The following is a 12500-nucleotide window of genomic DNA, read 5'->3' as shown; positions in this document are numbered from 1 at the left end:
GTACCCCCCACTAACCCCACTTTCAACCTTTTATTTGATTGATGTGGGTAAAGATGGCAAGAGAGACAGACAGAGAGAGAGAGAGAGAGGGATAGACAAAGACAGACAGAGCGAGAGAGAGAGAGAGAGAGGGTTAGACAAAGATAGACAGAAAGAGACAGAGAGGGAAAGACAAAGATAGACAGAGAGAAAGAGAGAGATAGAGAAAGACAAACAGAGACCGAGAGAGAAAGAGACAGAAAGAGAGAGAGGGGGAGAGACAAAGAGAGACAGAGACAGAAAGAGAGAGAGGGGGAAAGACAAAGAGAGACAGAGACAGAAAGAGAGAGACAAAGACACCTGTGCGTGCTTCTGCCCCCCCCCCCCACCCCCCGTCTCTGAATGCCATTACTGCGGCGGTATGCCATCAGGGGGTGGGGGGGGGGGGGGGGAGGGGGGGGTATCTCTAGGGAGCAGGGAAAGCTGTTTCCACAGACACCACATGGGCGGCCATTTTTCACAGAGGGGGATCCCTCGCTAGGTGGGCTAATTGATTCCTTGGCCATGCATGAGCAGGCGGGCTGTGTGTTACAGATCTCACACACACACACACACACGCCTGAGCAGACGGGCTGTGTGTTACAGATCTCTGCGGCTACGCTCGGCTACGCTCCCCCCCCCCCCCCCCCACACACACACACACACACACTGCTTATACTTATACTTTCACAGGACAGAAAGTTCGACTTGGTCACTTTTATTTTATTTGGCTTGTTTTTTTTGTCTGAACGGCCAGTAAGGATAAGGGTTGTTCAACTACTGCCTCTGCTGTGTTTCTTCCATAACCCCCCCATCTCCCCCTCGTGCAATTCAATTTCCTCCCAGGCTAACAAGGTACTAAACGATGCAGGAGGAACATCCACTCATCTCAGAGCAACAGGCTGCTTCTCTCCCAGCCGTGCCGCGGTGTGTGTGTGTGTGCGTGTGTGTGTGTGTGTGTGTGCCCTCGGCGCTCACAATGGCTGCTTTGTGAGGCGGGAGCGGCGGGAGCAACCTTTCGCCGGAGGAATGCGAAATACGCAGCTCAGATTTGCTCAGCGCAGAAATGCGATCCTAGGCACAATGGCTGCCGGGGCGAGGAGAAAGGAGCAGCCTGGGCTCCGAGGGGCTGGGGGGGGGGGGGCGGGGGGTGTTGGGGGAGACACAAAGGGCCACGGACGAAGCCTCAGGACCGGGCGGAACAAAAGTGTGAGTTGGGAACGGAGACGGAAGCGATTCATCTCTCATTCCAGAGATTGGTTCAAAGGGAAGTGTGCGGACCATCCACTCCAGGACGTGCAAATCAAGGTGACATGGGCATTTAGTTTACAGAACACACACACACACTCAGAAACAGCCAGACACAATAGCTGGGAACAAGAGGGGTGTGGTGGTTGTGGTATGTGTGTGTGTGTGTGTGTATGAGGAGCGAGGAGGGGGGGGGTGGGGCTGAGAAATGTGGCGGGATCTCCCAAATCGGCGGCACAGCTCACCATCAGCAGATGTCACTGAGAGCTAACAGCCTCCAGACTGGGACTGAATTGCCTCCATTTTGTTGCCACCCCCAGAATGGAGTGCTGAGCTCATTAACTCTTTCGCAGATAATCAGAGAACAATAAAGCCAGCCCTGCACGTAGCCAGGGTCAGCACAGCCTCCACTGACACCCCCATCCCCCTCTCCACCCACGACCCCCGCCCATGCCCCTCTCCCACCGACCGACAGGCATGCAGGGGCCCCTCCCATATTGATCGGAAGTGGCCTGGCAGATAGGGAGCCTTCAAAGGGGGACTCAACCCTAACCCCCCCCCCAGCTGAGAGCCTGCAGGCTCCTCCATATCAATCAGGCTGGTGGCCGGTGGGAAAGGGATGGGGGAGGGGGGAATGAGATGCTTGGAGGGGGGGGGGGACGTGTGGAGTGGAGTGGAGTTCAGGGGGGTGGGCATGGGCTGGGCCTTCCAACATGGAGAAATGCTCATCCATTCTACCCCCAATGCTAGACCCCCCTCCTCCAGGAGAACATTGACCGGGAGGCGGGGGGGGGCATCTGAAGACGGTCAGGCCTCCCCCGGGGGATACCTCCATCCCTGAGGCCTGGAGAGAGACAGGAGGCTGACGATAAGATCCCCATCACCATCAGATGGGAGGCTGCTTCAGGGCTGGTATTTCTGTCCTTCAGCCAGGCGTGATCACAGATTCAGATTAGACACTGATGAAATATTTATGCAGAGAGGACAGGAGAGGAGAGGAGAGGAGAGGAGAGGCCGTCTGTAATTTAAAAGGGGGGGAGGGGGGGGGGGGCTGACTCCATTCCAGATTTGACATTTCCAAATGTCAAAACAAATTGAAGTGTGAGGATGGCACTGGTGGGGGGAAACGAAAGGAAAGACAATACAATTCACACGAAACCAAAATAACACTTTGGGTCAGTCGACACACACTCCAGTGTTACCATGTTTACAATGGGGTGTTTACAATGAGCTGTAAACACATGCAACACCATGGTTCACCCATGATTCACCATCTCAGTTTTCAGAAAAAACCTCCTTTAAAAATTAAAAATAAACTTACAGAAAAAAACAAACACACACACATGAGTCTGCTAGCTGAGAAACGCTGCACTGAGTGTGAGCACCAATCAGGGAATGATTAAAGCACCCAACAGCTGCTAGCCCAACACACACACAGACAGACACACACACACACACACATGCCTGGCTGCTATTCAGCGCCTGGGCAGTGATTGATTGGCCCAGTGATTTGTTGACACTCCGGTCCATCAGACTGTAGCAGAGCTGTGCTGGGAGTGTGTGTGTGTGTGTGTGTTTCCAACAGACTGTAGCCGGGCTCAGGCAGGCGGAGCTGGTGGAGGGAGGTTGCAGCTGCCTCCATCACAACAAAGAGCCCTGTACTACTACAACCCCCTCTACACACACACACATACGATCACATTCACAACACACACAATCACAAACCTACACACACACATACATTTACATATTCAGCCACACAAACACATACACTGCTTACACATACTATACAGACACATACATCCATATCCAAACTCACACACCCTACCTACACACACACTCGCACAAATCCGCCTTTCTGTAAGAATACTCCCCCCACCTCCCACAAACACTCCCTGCCAATCATCAGACCCCAGGTGAGGTGAGTAAATAAGTGTTCATGAATAAATGCATCAGTCTGAGAGAAGACGCAAGGAGTGTGTGAGTGTGTGTGTGTGTGTGTGTCGGGGGCAGATTCAGGCCGGGTCGGGGTGTCTGGGGTTCTGGCCCGACGGTGCGGGGGCAGACGGGCTGTGCTGGGACATGCTCTCCACTCATGTGCGAGTGTGTGAGAGTGTGTGTGTGTGTGTGTGTGTGCTGGGACATGCTCTCCACTCATTAGCAGCCCAGAGCTCAGGTGGACTAGAGGGCGATGCTTGTTAAAGAGAGGGGGGGGGGGGGGGGGGGGGGGGCATCAGATACGAGTCCACTGCATTAAAAAGCAATCCCAGAAGAGTCTGACTGCAGGCACACGCACACGGACATACTGTACAAAGAGGCACACACACTAACACACACGCAGACACACACACACACACACACACACACAATTACAGACACATACAGACACATACACACTAACAAACAGCCACACACATACACACACACACTTGGAAAACCCAGTGGAGTGAACCAGCACGCGCAAAAACACTGTTTTACTAGAGAATGGTGCGTGCCTCTCTGTGTGGTGGAAACTCCCAGAGGTGGGCCGATACACAGCGGCTCTGGAGACTCAGCAGTCAGCTCAGTGCCCAGCTAGCAGCCTTGTCTGAGCTAGCAGCCTAGCCCCCGACACACACACACACACACACACACACACACACACACACACAAACACACACCTTGTCTGCGGCCTCAAATCACGGCCGGCCAGGTTAGCCCGCTGGGCCCGAGGAGGGGGCTAGGCAATCACGGGCCAGGCCGGAGAGGGGAGGGGGAAGGTAGGGGCTATGGGAGGTAATTACTTCCAGACTCCTGGATGAATATCTCCAGGGGTTCCCAGAGCCCAGCAGTGATAAACAATCTTTACAAAAGGGGTGGGTGGGGTGGATGAGGAGTGTTGGGTAGCCCGCAGGTATTTGGGGATAAACCAGCAAATGAAGAAAAAGAAAAAAAAGGATTTAAATCTTCAGAGGAGCTCCACAACAGGCGTTCCATTCATTTGTTTGACGCGAATTTGTGGTCAAGCCGCTCACCAGTAATGGTCGCAAGAAAACTACCATGATTCCACTCCTTGGGACTTTAATCAGCTGAGTCAGTGTGTACACTAGTGAAAAAAGGACCGGATAGGAGAGGATAGGTGGAGCCTGGCTGGTGTGGACACATTGGTCGCTCGTGTTCGCGTTCTTTTCGGACTCATTCCACAGATTCCGCTGCATGGCCGGCGCTCTGGCATCAGTGATTGTGTGAAGGGCGGGGAATGTCACTAATAAAACTAATAGGTTAATTAATTGCTTGCGTTTCCTCTCGCTGGTCCGATGACCGTGACAGGGGAGATCCGGTGCCAAACCCCAGCCCCCCCAAACCCCACCCCCACTTCACCAACAGACATACTCGAGAAACCCGAAAAGTTCAAACGCGTCCCCAAATACTCGTCATGGTCTCTAACTACAGAACATCTGTTACTAGGGCGGGGGGAGATCGTTAGAAGAAACTTGCTACAGTCGGCGCTCTGGAATGGAATAAATACAACACGCACACACACAAACCATGAATAACTTAACAAATGCTCAAACCAGTCACACCACAAAGCCTAACTTGCCTTTTGTGTTTCGCTCCAGGTAACCCTTTCCTAAATCCCATGCATGTTAAATCTTTCACTAATAACCCATCCTATTTGCATGCAACAGACAATCTCTTACCTGAAGTATCCCACAGACTGAGTTCAATCCTTTGGGTGTCGATTTCGAAACTGGCCGTGTAATTCTCAAACACCGTCGGGACGTAGTTCTAAAAACGCGTGAAAATTTAGATATATCAGTAACATTGGCAACATTGGTAACATTGGAGCTATAAATATGGATACAGTTAAAGGAGAGTGCGTTCTTAGAAGCCTAGCGCACAACACTATTCTTGATCAAGGAACACATGTGAGAACACAAGAAACATGCGAAAACGATGTAAATCTGAGTACTGAGTACAAGATTAATGAACTTTTAAGATTAAATGAGTCATTCTGCATTCAGTGACATTGAGGCAAACCCGTTGCCGGTGAGTTGATAAAGGAAACGCACCTCTGGAAAGCAATCCTTGGCAAATACGTGAAGTAAAGCCGTCTTTCCACACTGACTGTCCCCAACGACCACTATCTTGCATTTCACACTCTGCGAGGTATCCATCCCGGAATTCAGTGATGGCTTTTGGCAAGACCTTCTCTCCTTCATTGATTTCTTGTGTAGATCAGTCCGCAAGTCCACCAACGTAGATGAAAAAAAAAACAAGCTTACAATTAATTTCTTTACACAGTTCGTTCCCTTGGTGAGGTTCCTGTCCGGCTCAGGCGTGCGACAAGCCCCGTAAAGTCTATCACTACAGTCACTCCTGCTGAAGACATTCACCGGTTTATATATGCAGCCGTTAACCAATCGCTGTCCTTCACATTGCAAACGACCAACCCTCCCTAACGCCTTTTGGAAAACAGAAGACGCAAGGACAATAAGGGCAGCGCCCCCTTTTGGTCGCAAAGGGTCCAGTCAGATGGTTCTATTTGAAAGAAAATAATATTTCAGTCTCCAATGTAGATTAGAAGTTGTGAGAGAAATAAAAAAATATTCATATCATATAAACTGGATTGTCTGTAGTTAAGCATAGGCTTAATATGTTCGCATAGTTTATTATATGTGTATTATATGTTACTAGTGCAGTGCCCGTAGGAATTATGCATTCTGTAGTGTTAGCAGACGTAGGTGTAGCTGTTGGGTAGTGTAATAGCAAGACATATTTGCACTCCACATAGGTAGGCTGGTTACACTGAAGTGTTATTGTGATGCATGTTATATAAATTAATTATGCTAGGCTATGTATTGCTCTTGCACTAGTCAAAGGTGTTTCCATGTGGGTGAGGCTGATCTCTCACTCATGACTCCTCTCCTTTGGTGTGCCTTAAAGCTCCTATCTCAGGGAAAGCGTCACCATGGCAGCCTGATTATGGGCTTCATGATAACCCAGCGCAGATAACCCCATGACTGGGAGTCTGTCAATAAAACACAGATAAAGACGCCCGTGTCCGAAGACCAGAGCTAACCTGCTGGGGTTTGGCTGGCTCCTGGGTAAGCTGATTAGCTCAGCACACCCCTATGGGAAGCTTCTGTCTCTTAAGGTGTGGTTTGCCACGTCTGTTGACGAAAAATAAAAAATTGAAAAATCTAGATCTCCAGACAGTGATTAGGTTTTTTTCTTCCCTGAAAGGATGAAGAGTCAGAGCGGATGCAATGCATCCTGTTTCTCTGTGTCTAGGCGTGTGTGTATGTGTGTGTGTGTGTATCTGTGTACAATGTATGTCACGCATCTTTGTTTCACATTTCAGACCCAAATGCTTGGAAAAGCAGCCAGCTAAGCACCCAAAAGAGGCGGGGTCGTCACATTATCATGTTGGTATCTTCATGTTCGAAACAAAGACGGAGACGTGTATAATGTGTCTGCAGATGTGTAGCCGCCTCATCTGTTAACTCTTCATAAATGTGTCGTTATCTCAGGTCAACCATCATGTTATTTTTCCACAACAAAATCTGCAAACGGGACGATTAACACTCTGAGCCTAGCAGGACTGTTCTTCTTACAGAAACCCTGCTGTATAATAATCCATTAGATTTCACTGTGAACAGACCGACCATCTCTGCGTCCTTTCCTTTCCTCCTGCTTCTCACACAGACACACACCTGACACACACACACACACACACACACACCGCTGCGGCACCCCTACACAAAGGTCACACTTTAAAGAGAGCTGGCAGTCTGTCAATAACCTGGCATCAGCAGAATGCTGGTGGCACTCGGCTCACCCTGCACTGGCACACACACAAACACACAGATACACACACAAACACAGATACACGCACAGATACACACACACACACACACACAGATACACACACACACACACACACACACACACACAAACACACTCACAAACAGATACACCCACACACACACAAACAAACACACACAAACACACACACACACACACACACACACACACACACAGATACATACATACATACTCACCCACCACTGACAATGGGGCAAACAGGAGTACTGCTCGTTAGACACAGACCCACACACACAATTACAAACTCAAACCCAAACTCACAGACATGCACACACACAGATGCTCACACACAAACAGAGACACACACGCACCCACACACACACTAACTGACACAGACAGAGATGCTCACACACAGATGCACACACTAAAAGACACAGACAGACACATACACACGCTCACACACACACACACACACACACTCACACTGCTCGTTCCTGGCAAGAAAAGCAGTGAGCCATCTCTAAGCATCACATCAGGACCAGTGCCCTACCTGCTCCGACAGGGATGCTCTTAGAGAGAGAGAGAGAGAGAGAGAAGAATGAAAGAATGAAAGAGAGAGAACAGAAAGAGGGATAGGGAGAAAGAGAGCGAGAGACCTTTTCATGCTCCAATCGCTTGGAAATCCTTCCAGTCGAGTGCCAAGGTAAAAAGGTGGCATTTGGAGTCCGTGCCCCATGAAGGTTCATGTTCTTGCGTTGTGAGACAGAGGCTGGCGTGGCACGGCTCGCCTCCCCTGTGTGCCAGCGCTTGAAATGCCAACCGCCTGGGTTGGGCACCAGCGGGCCGGGTGGCATTGTTGACAGCAGCTCTCCCGTATTATTAAGACTCGATGAAATAGGCCTCTCTCTCTCTCGCTTGTGTTACCCTGCTCATCAGTGCAGCACATTCACTACACACACACACACACACACACACACACACACACACACACACACACACACACACACACACACACACGCACACTCAAACATCACTAACTATCAGGCTGAAAGGCTGCTCAGGTTACTGGGTGACTTCATTATAAGTTCCCTTTTCCTTAATAGACTCTCACTCATGTCCTAGTCAAACAAGATGTCTGACTGGTGTCTACAGAGATCCTCTAAAGACAAGACAGAGTGAGGAAACGCATCAATCTCCTATAGGCCTCAGAAGGGCCAGCCAATCACTCGCCTTGAACTCAGGAGGACCAGCCAATCACTCGTCTTGACCTCTGACCTCTTACAGGTCCACAGTCTTCCTGATCTGGGATGGAGATGCATTGTAGGTGGCAAGGAGATATCCCTTTTCCATTAAAAACCTGAAGTCAAGCACGAATGTTTAATACTGGGGTCTGGAATAGACCTTTCTCGCTCTCACTCTCACTCTCACTCTCACATCACTCCCACTCCCACTCCCACTCTCACTCTCACTCTTAATCCCATTCTTATTCTCACTCTCACTCCCACACTCAATCCCACTCCCTCCCCCAGACTCCCTGTCCCTCTTTCTGTTCTCTCTCTTTCATTCATTCTCATTCCCACTCCCACTCCCTCTCCCACTCTCACTCCCACTCCCTCTCCCACTCTCAATCCCACTCTCACTCCCTCTCCCACTCCCACTCTCCTGCAATAGTGATGAACCACATCAGAGTTTCTCCATCACCCTCCTGTTCCTTATGCAGACTGCAGCTCTGCACTCGTGTGAGTGGCCTGGACCTGGACGTATTGTTGCAGTTGGTGTGCAGCTCTGCACTCATGTAAGTGGCCTGGACATGGACGCATTCTTGCAGGTGGTGTGCAGCTCTGCACTCGTGTAAGTGGCCTGGACGTGGACGAATTCTTGCAGGTGGTGTGCAGCTCTGCACTCGTGTGAGTCAGGGACGTGCAGTCATAGGAGGCAGGGGAGGCAGAAAAAATTATAATAATAATATATATTTATGTATTATAAAAATAAATATTCATATTTCTCTAGTTATCTGTGTTACGGGTGTCATTTCTGCATGATTCCGATCATTTCGAGGATTTTTATTATCAAAATCGCGGAATTTGCGCATTTCCGGTTCCCAGTGACAGTGATCAGCCAATGAACCAGGGACGTGCATTCGATGCATTGGTGTCTATGTTGGCACTGCCTCCCCTGGGATTGCGCAATCACTCCAAACTGGGTTTTACGCATGCGTGCGCAAGCGTAGAACCTTTGAGTCAAGCTCAAAACTCATTGAAAAATCCCTTAGGGGAGGCAGGCAGTACCACTGCCTCTGGTAAGGAGGCGAGCGAGAGTGCACTTATCGTGTATAGGTTCTGACGTCGGTTGGACTCCTTCTACACTTCTACTTGACGGCGAAAATGGAACATCGTATTGCTAAGCTGAAGCAGATCTCAAAACTGGACTTTCAATCCAAACGTGAAATGAAATGTGAAATGATAAATAATGGGAGACCAATGCCAGAGCTAAAAGTTTTGCTTCAAACGACGGGACAGAATGTATTGACATTTGCATTGGAGTGTTTCACGTTTCCCAACGGGACTACATGCGCAACACGAACCACGCTAAAGGCTGCTTCTACAGGACAGTTGGCTTGAAGTTGTGAGCAGACTAGGTGAGCTAAACTAGCCACTGACTGCATTCGCTCAATACAAGGATGATCGTGGGAGAAGAGGACAACCTATTTCCACTGAACAGGGAAGTCGTGAGTGGATTACTTTTGTTTTTATTTACGAGCTCACAAGTGCACCAACTATAAATTATACTGGCCAGTAGAACATGTTGGTATTGTGTGCAATGTATGCGGTGTTTAACTGTTTGCTTTTTAATATGTTGTGTAAATAAATATGTAATTGTTTTTTCAAAACTGTGTCCGAGTTGGGTAAATGGTCATTTAAATTAGCATCCCACCACCGTAGTTATATTTTCTCCAGACAAAATGAAATGAGCCATATCATTAGTGTAGGGCTACATACTCTAGCTTGTAACTATTAATATCTTATTAATAACTCATCATAATACAATAAAAAAACGATTGTTTAAAAATAATGGTATTAGACAATAAAATGTAACGTTTTTTCAGTTCTGATCAGATGACAATTTTAAAACCATAGACATATACTGTATGTACGTATGTATACATTATATACATTTTCAAACAACTAGAGCTCAAAATTACGTAATCTCTTCCGGTTTCTGTGCCTCACCAGCTACGAACCTCACGGCACGTCACTGGTGTGAGTGGCCTTGACGTGGACGTATTCTTGCAGGTGTTGTGTACCAATCCTCTCAGTCAGACTGGTGTGTACCAATCCTCTCAGACAGACTGGTGTGTACCAATCCTCTCAGACAGACTGTTACTCATACATATGGAAGCTGAAGGTCTCATAACTGAGCTCTACTCACCTGAAATCATTTGTCACAGCATGACAATCTGCACCAGCCCTGTGTGCGTCTTTGTGTGTGTGTGTGTGTATGTGTGTGTGTGTGTGTGTGTGTGTGTGTGTGTGTGTGTGTGTGTGCGGTGTATATGTGACACACAGGGATCAAACTGCAGAAGAGCTGAGAGTGAAACACAGAGATATCGTGCAGACAGAAAGAAAGAGGAACACAGAGGCTGTATCTGTACAGAACATTGGTGTCGGTCCTCCACATATTTCTCAGGTTAACCAGGCAACCTATTATGCTAATAGCTTTAGTTAGAGTCTTTTTCATGGCTACTGGCTTTAGTGAGAGTATTTCTCATTCTTGGAGATGTTATTCTCTCAGGTATTCATCCCGACAGACTCCTTATTTCTCATTTCTCTGGCTCTTTCTACTCAAGTAAACCTATACTCTAAATTACCTCCTGTGCTGAATCCATTCTGATTTGGTCAGTAGTAACCATGACTCCCTCCTCTGTGTTTGATTGACACCGTCTTTAGAGTCATTCCTGCAGAAGAAGATTATTCTGGCCTGGATTGTGCATAATACACACCTAGACTAGCTATATTTCAACTTGTTTTAAGAAAACATGTTGTGGTCTGAATACATTTGCATTCATTGAGATGGGCATTGAAATACACATTTAAAAACAGTGTTGAAACACAACCATGAAGAGACATCTCCCTTGAAGGTATCTGCACAGACTAAACCATGGCACACATCAACTGGAAATTAAGGTCTCGCCAGATTGTTCCACTTCATCAAATAAACCAGGGCAAATCTCAAAACGCCTAAAAAAAATGGCAATTAAATCACCACAAGCGAGCAGTCCTGTCATGCATAGCACAATGCTGCAAATGAGAAGACTGCTGTTTATTTGATTGGGTTGCTGTGAATTGGACCCAAAGGAGGCCATTGGCGGAATCCATATGTGCTGTTTCTCATAAATGAGACTATCACCGTAATTGGCACACAGCGACCATCATAAATAAAACACTCACACACACACACACACACACACACACACACACACACACACACTCACACACACTCACACACACACACACACACACACACTCACACACACCCACGCGCACACACACACACACACACAAACACACACACACGCAGGTGTCCATCATAAATCCTTCTGATAGTAAATCCCATCAGGCACAAATCAATGTATTGGAAAACTCATTTCTTTTTCATACGGTGACACATATTGGGAACACACAACCACCCAGAGGAGGTTGTGGGTCCTGGTGCTGACACACACACACACACACCCACACCCACACACACACTAACACACACACACACACACACACAAAAACACACACACAGCCCAGATACACACATACACACACACATACACACACACAAACACAAACACATACACATACACATACACATACACATACACATACACATACACATACACATACACATACACATACACATACACATACACATACACATACACATACACATACACATACACATACACATACACACACACTGGGGCCATTCTTCATTCAAACGCAGATGCTATGAGCCCAGATGTCTGAAGTCACTCAAGACACAGAATTCCCATCAGGTTCGGCTACAAGAGGAGGTGTGTGTGTGTGTGTGTGTGTGTGTGTGTGTGTGTGTGTGTGTGTGTATGTGTGTGTGTGTACGGCTATAAGGGCAGCAGTCTCCCAGTTGTCCTGAGCTGCAAAGGGCATGGCGGAGTGTGCTCAGCAGTTAAACAGCGTCTCGCCATCGCCTCCTCTCTCACCACTCTCGTCCTGTCTGTTTGTTTGTTTGTTTATTTGTGTGGCTGATAAAGTAAATAAATATTCTGTGATTAATTTGTTCCTCCTCCGCAGTGGTCCTGGGGCGGCGGAGGCTAGATGTGTGTGTGTGTTTCTTTCCCAGCTGCCGTAATAGATCCCAAGACTAATCCAGCCATACTGTTTAATTGCTCCGTGCCCTGA

At 48.0% G+C, this 12500-nt stretch overlaps 1 protein-coding gene across 1 annotated transcript in view; it reads right to left on the bottom strand.

Moving 5' to 3' along the window:
• Nucleotides 1–5572, bottom strand: part of rnd3a (Rho family GTPase 3a) — a 9840-nt gene extending 4268 nt beyond the window's left edge. The window contains exons 1-2 of the mRNA XM_080834688.1: nucleotides 5319–5572; nucleotides 4947–5034 (exon numbers count right to left, since the gene is read on the bottom strand). Of these exons, the coding sequence (XP_080690814.1) occupies nucleotides 4947–5034; nucleotides 5319–5468 (238 nt within the window). The 5' untranslated portion in view covers nucleotides 5469–5572. The remainder of the gene's footprint in view (nucleotides 1–4946; nucleotides 5035–5318) is intronic.
• Nucleotides 5573–12500: the final 6928 nt, after the last annotated feature.

This window comes from Sprattus sprattus (assembly GCF_963457725.1).
Source record: "Sprattus sprattus genome assembly, chromosome: 3".
Taxonomy (NCBI): domain Eukaryota; kingdom Metazoa; phylum Chordata; class Actinopteri; order Clupeiformes; family Clupeidae; genus Sprattus; species Sprattus sprattus.
The sequence above is the reverse complement of the archived record's forward strand: the minus strand, read 5'-3'. Positions and strand labels throughout refer to the sequence as shown.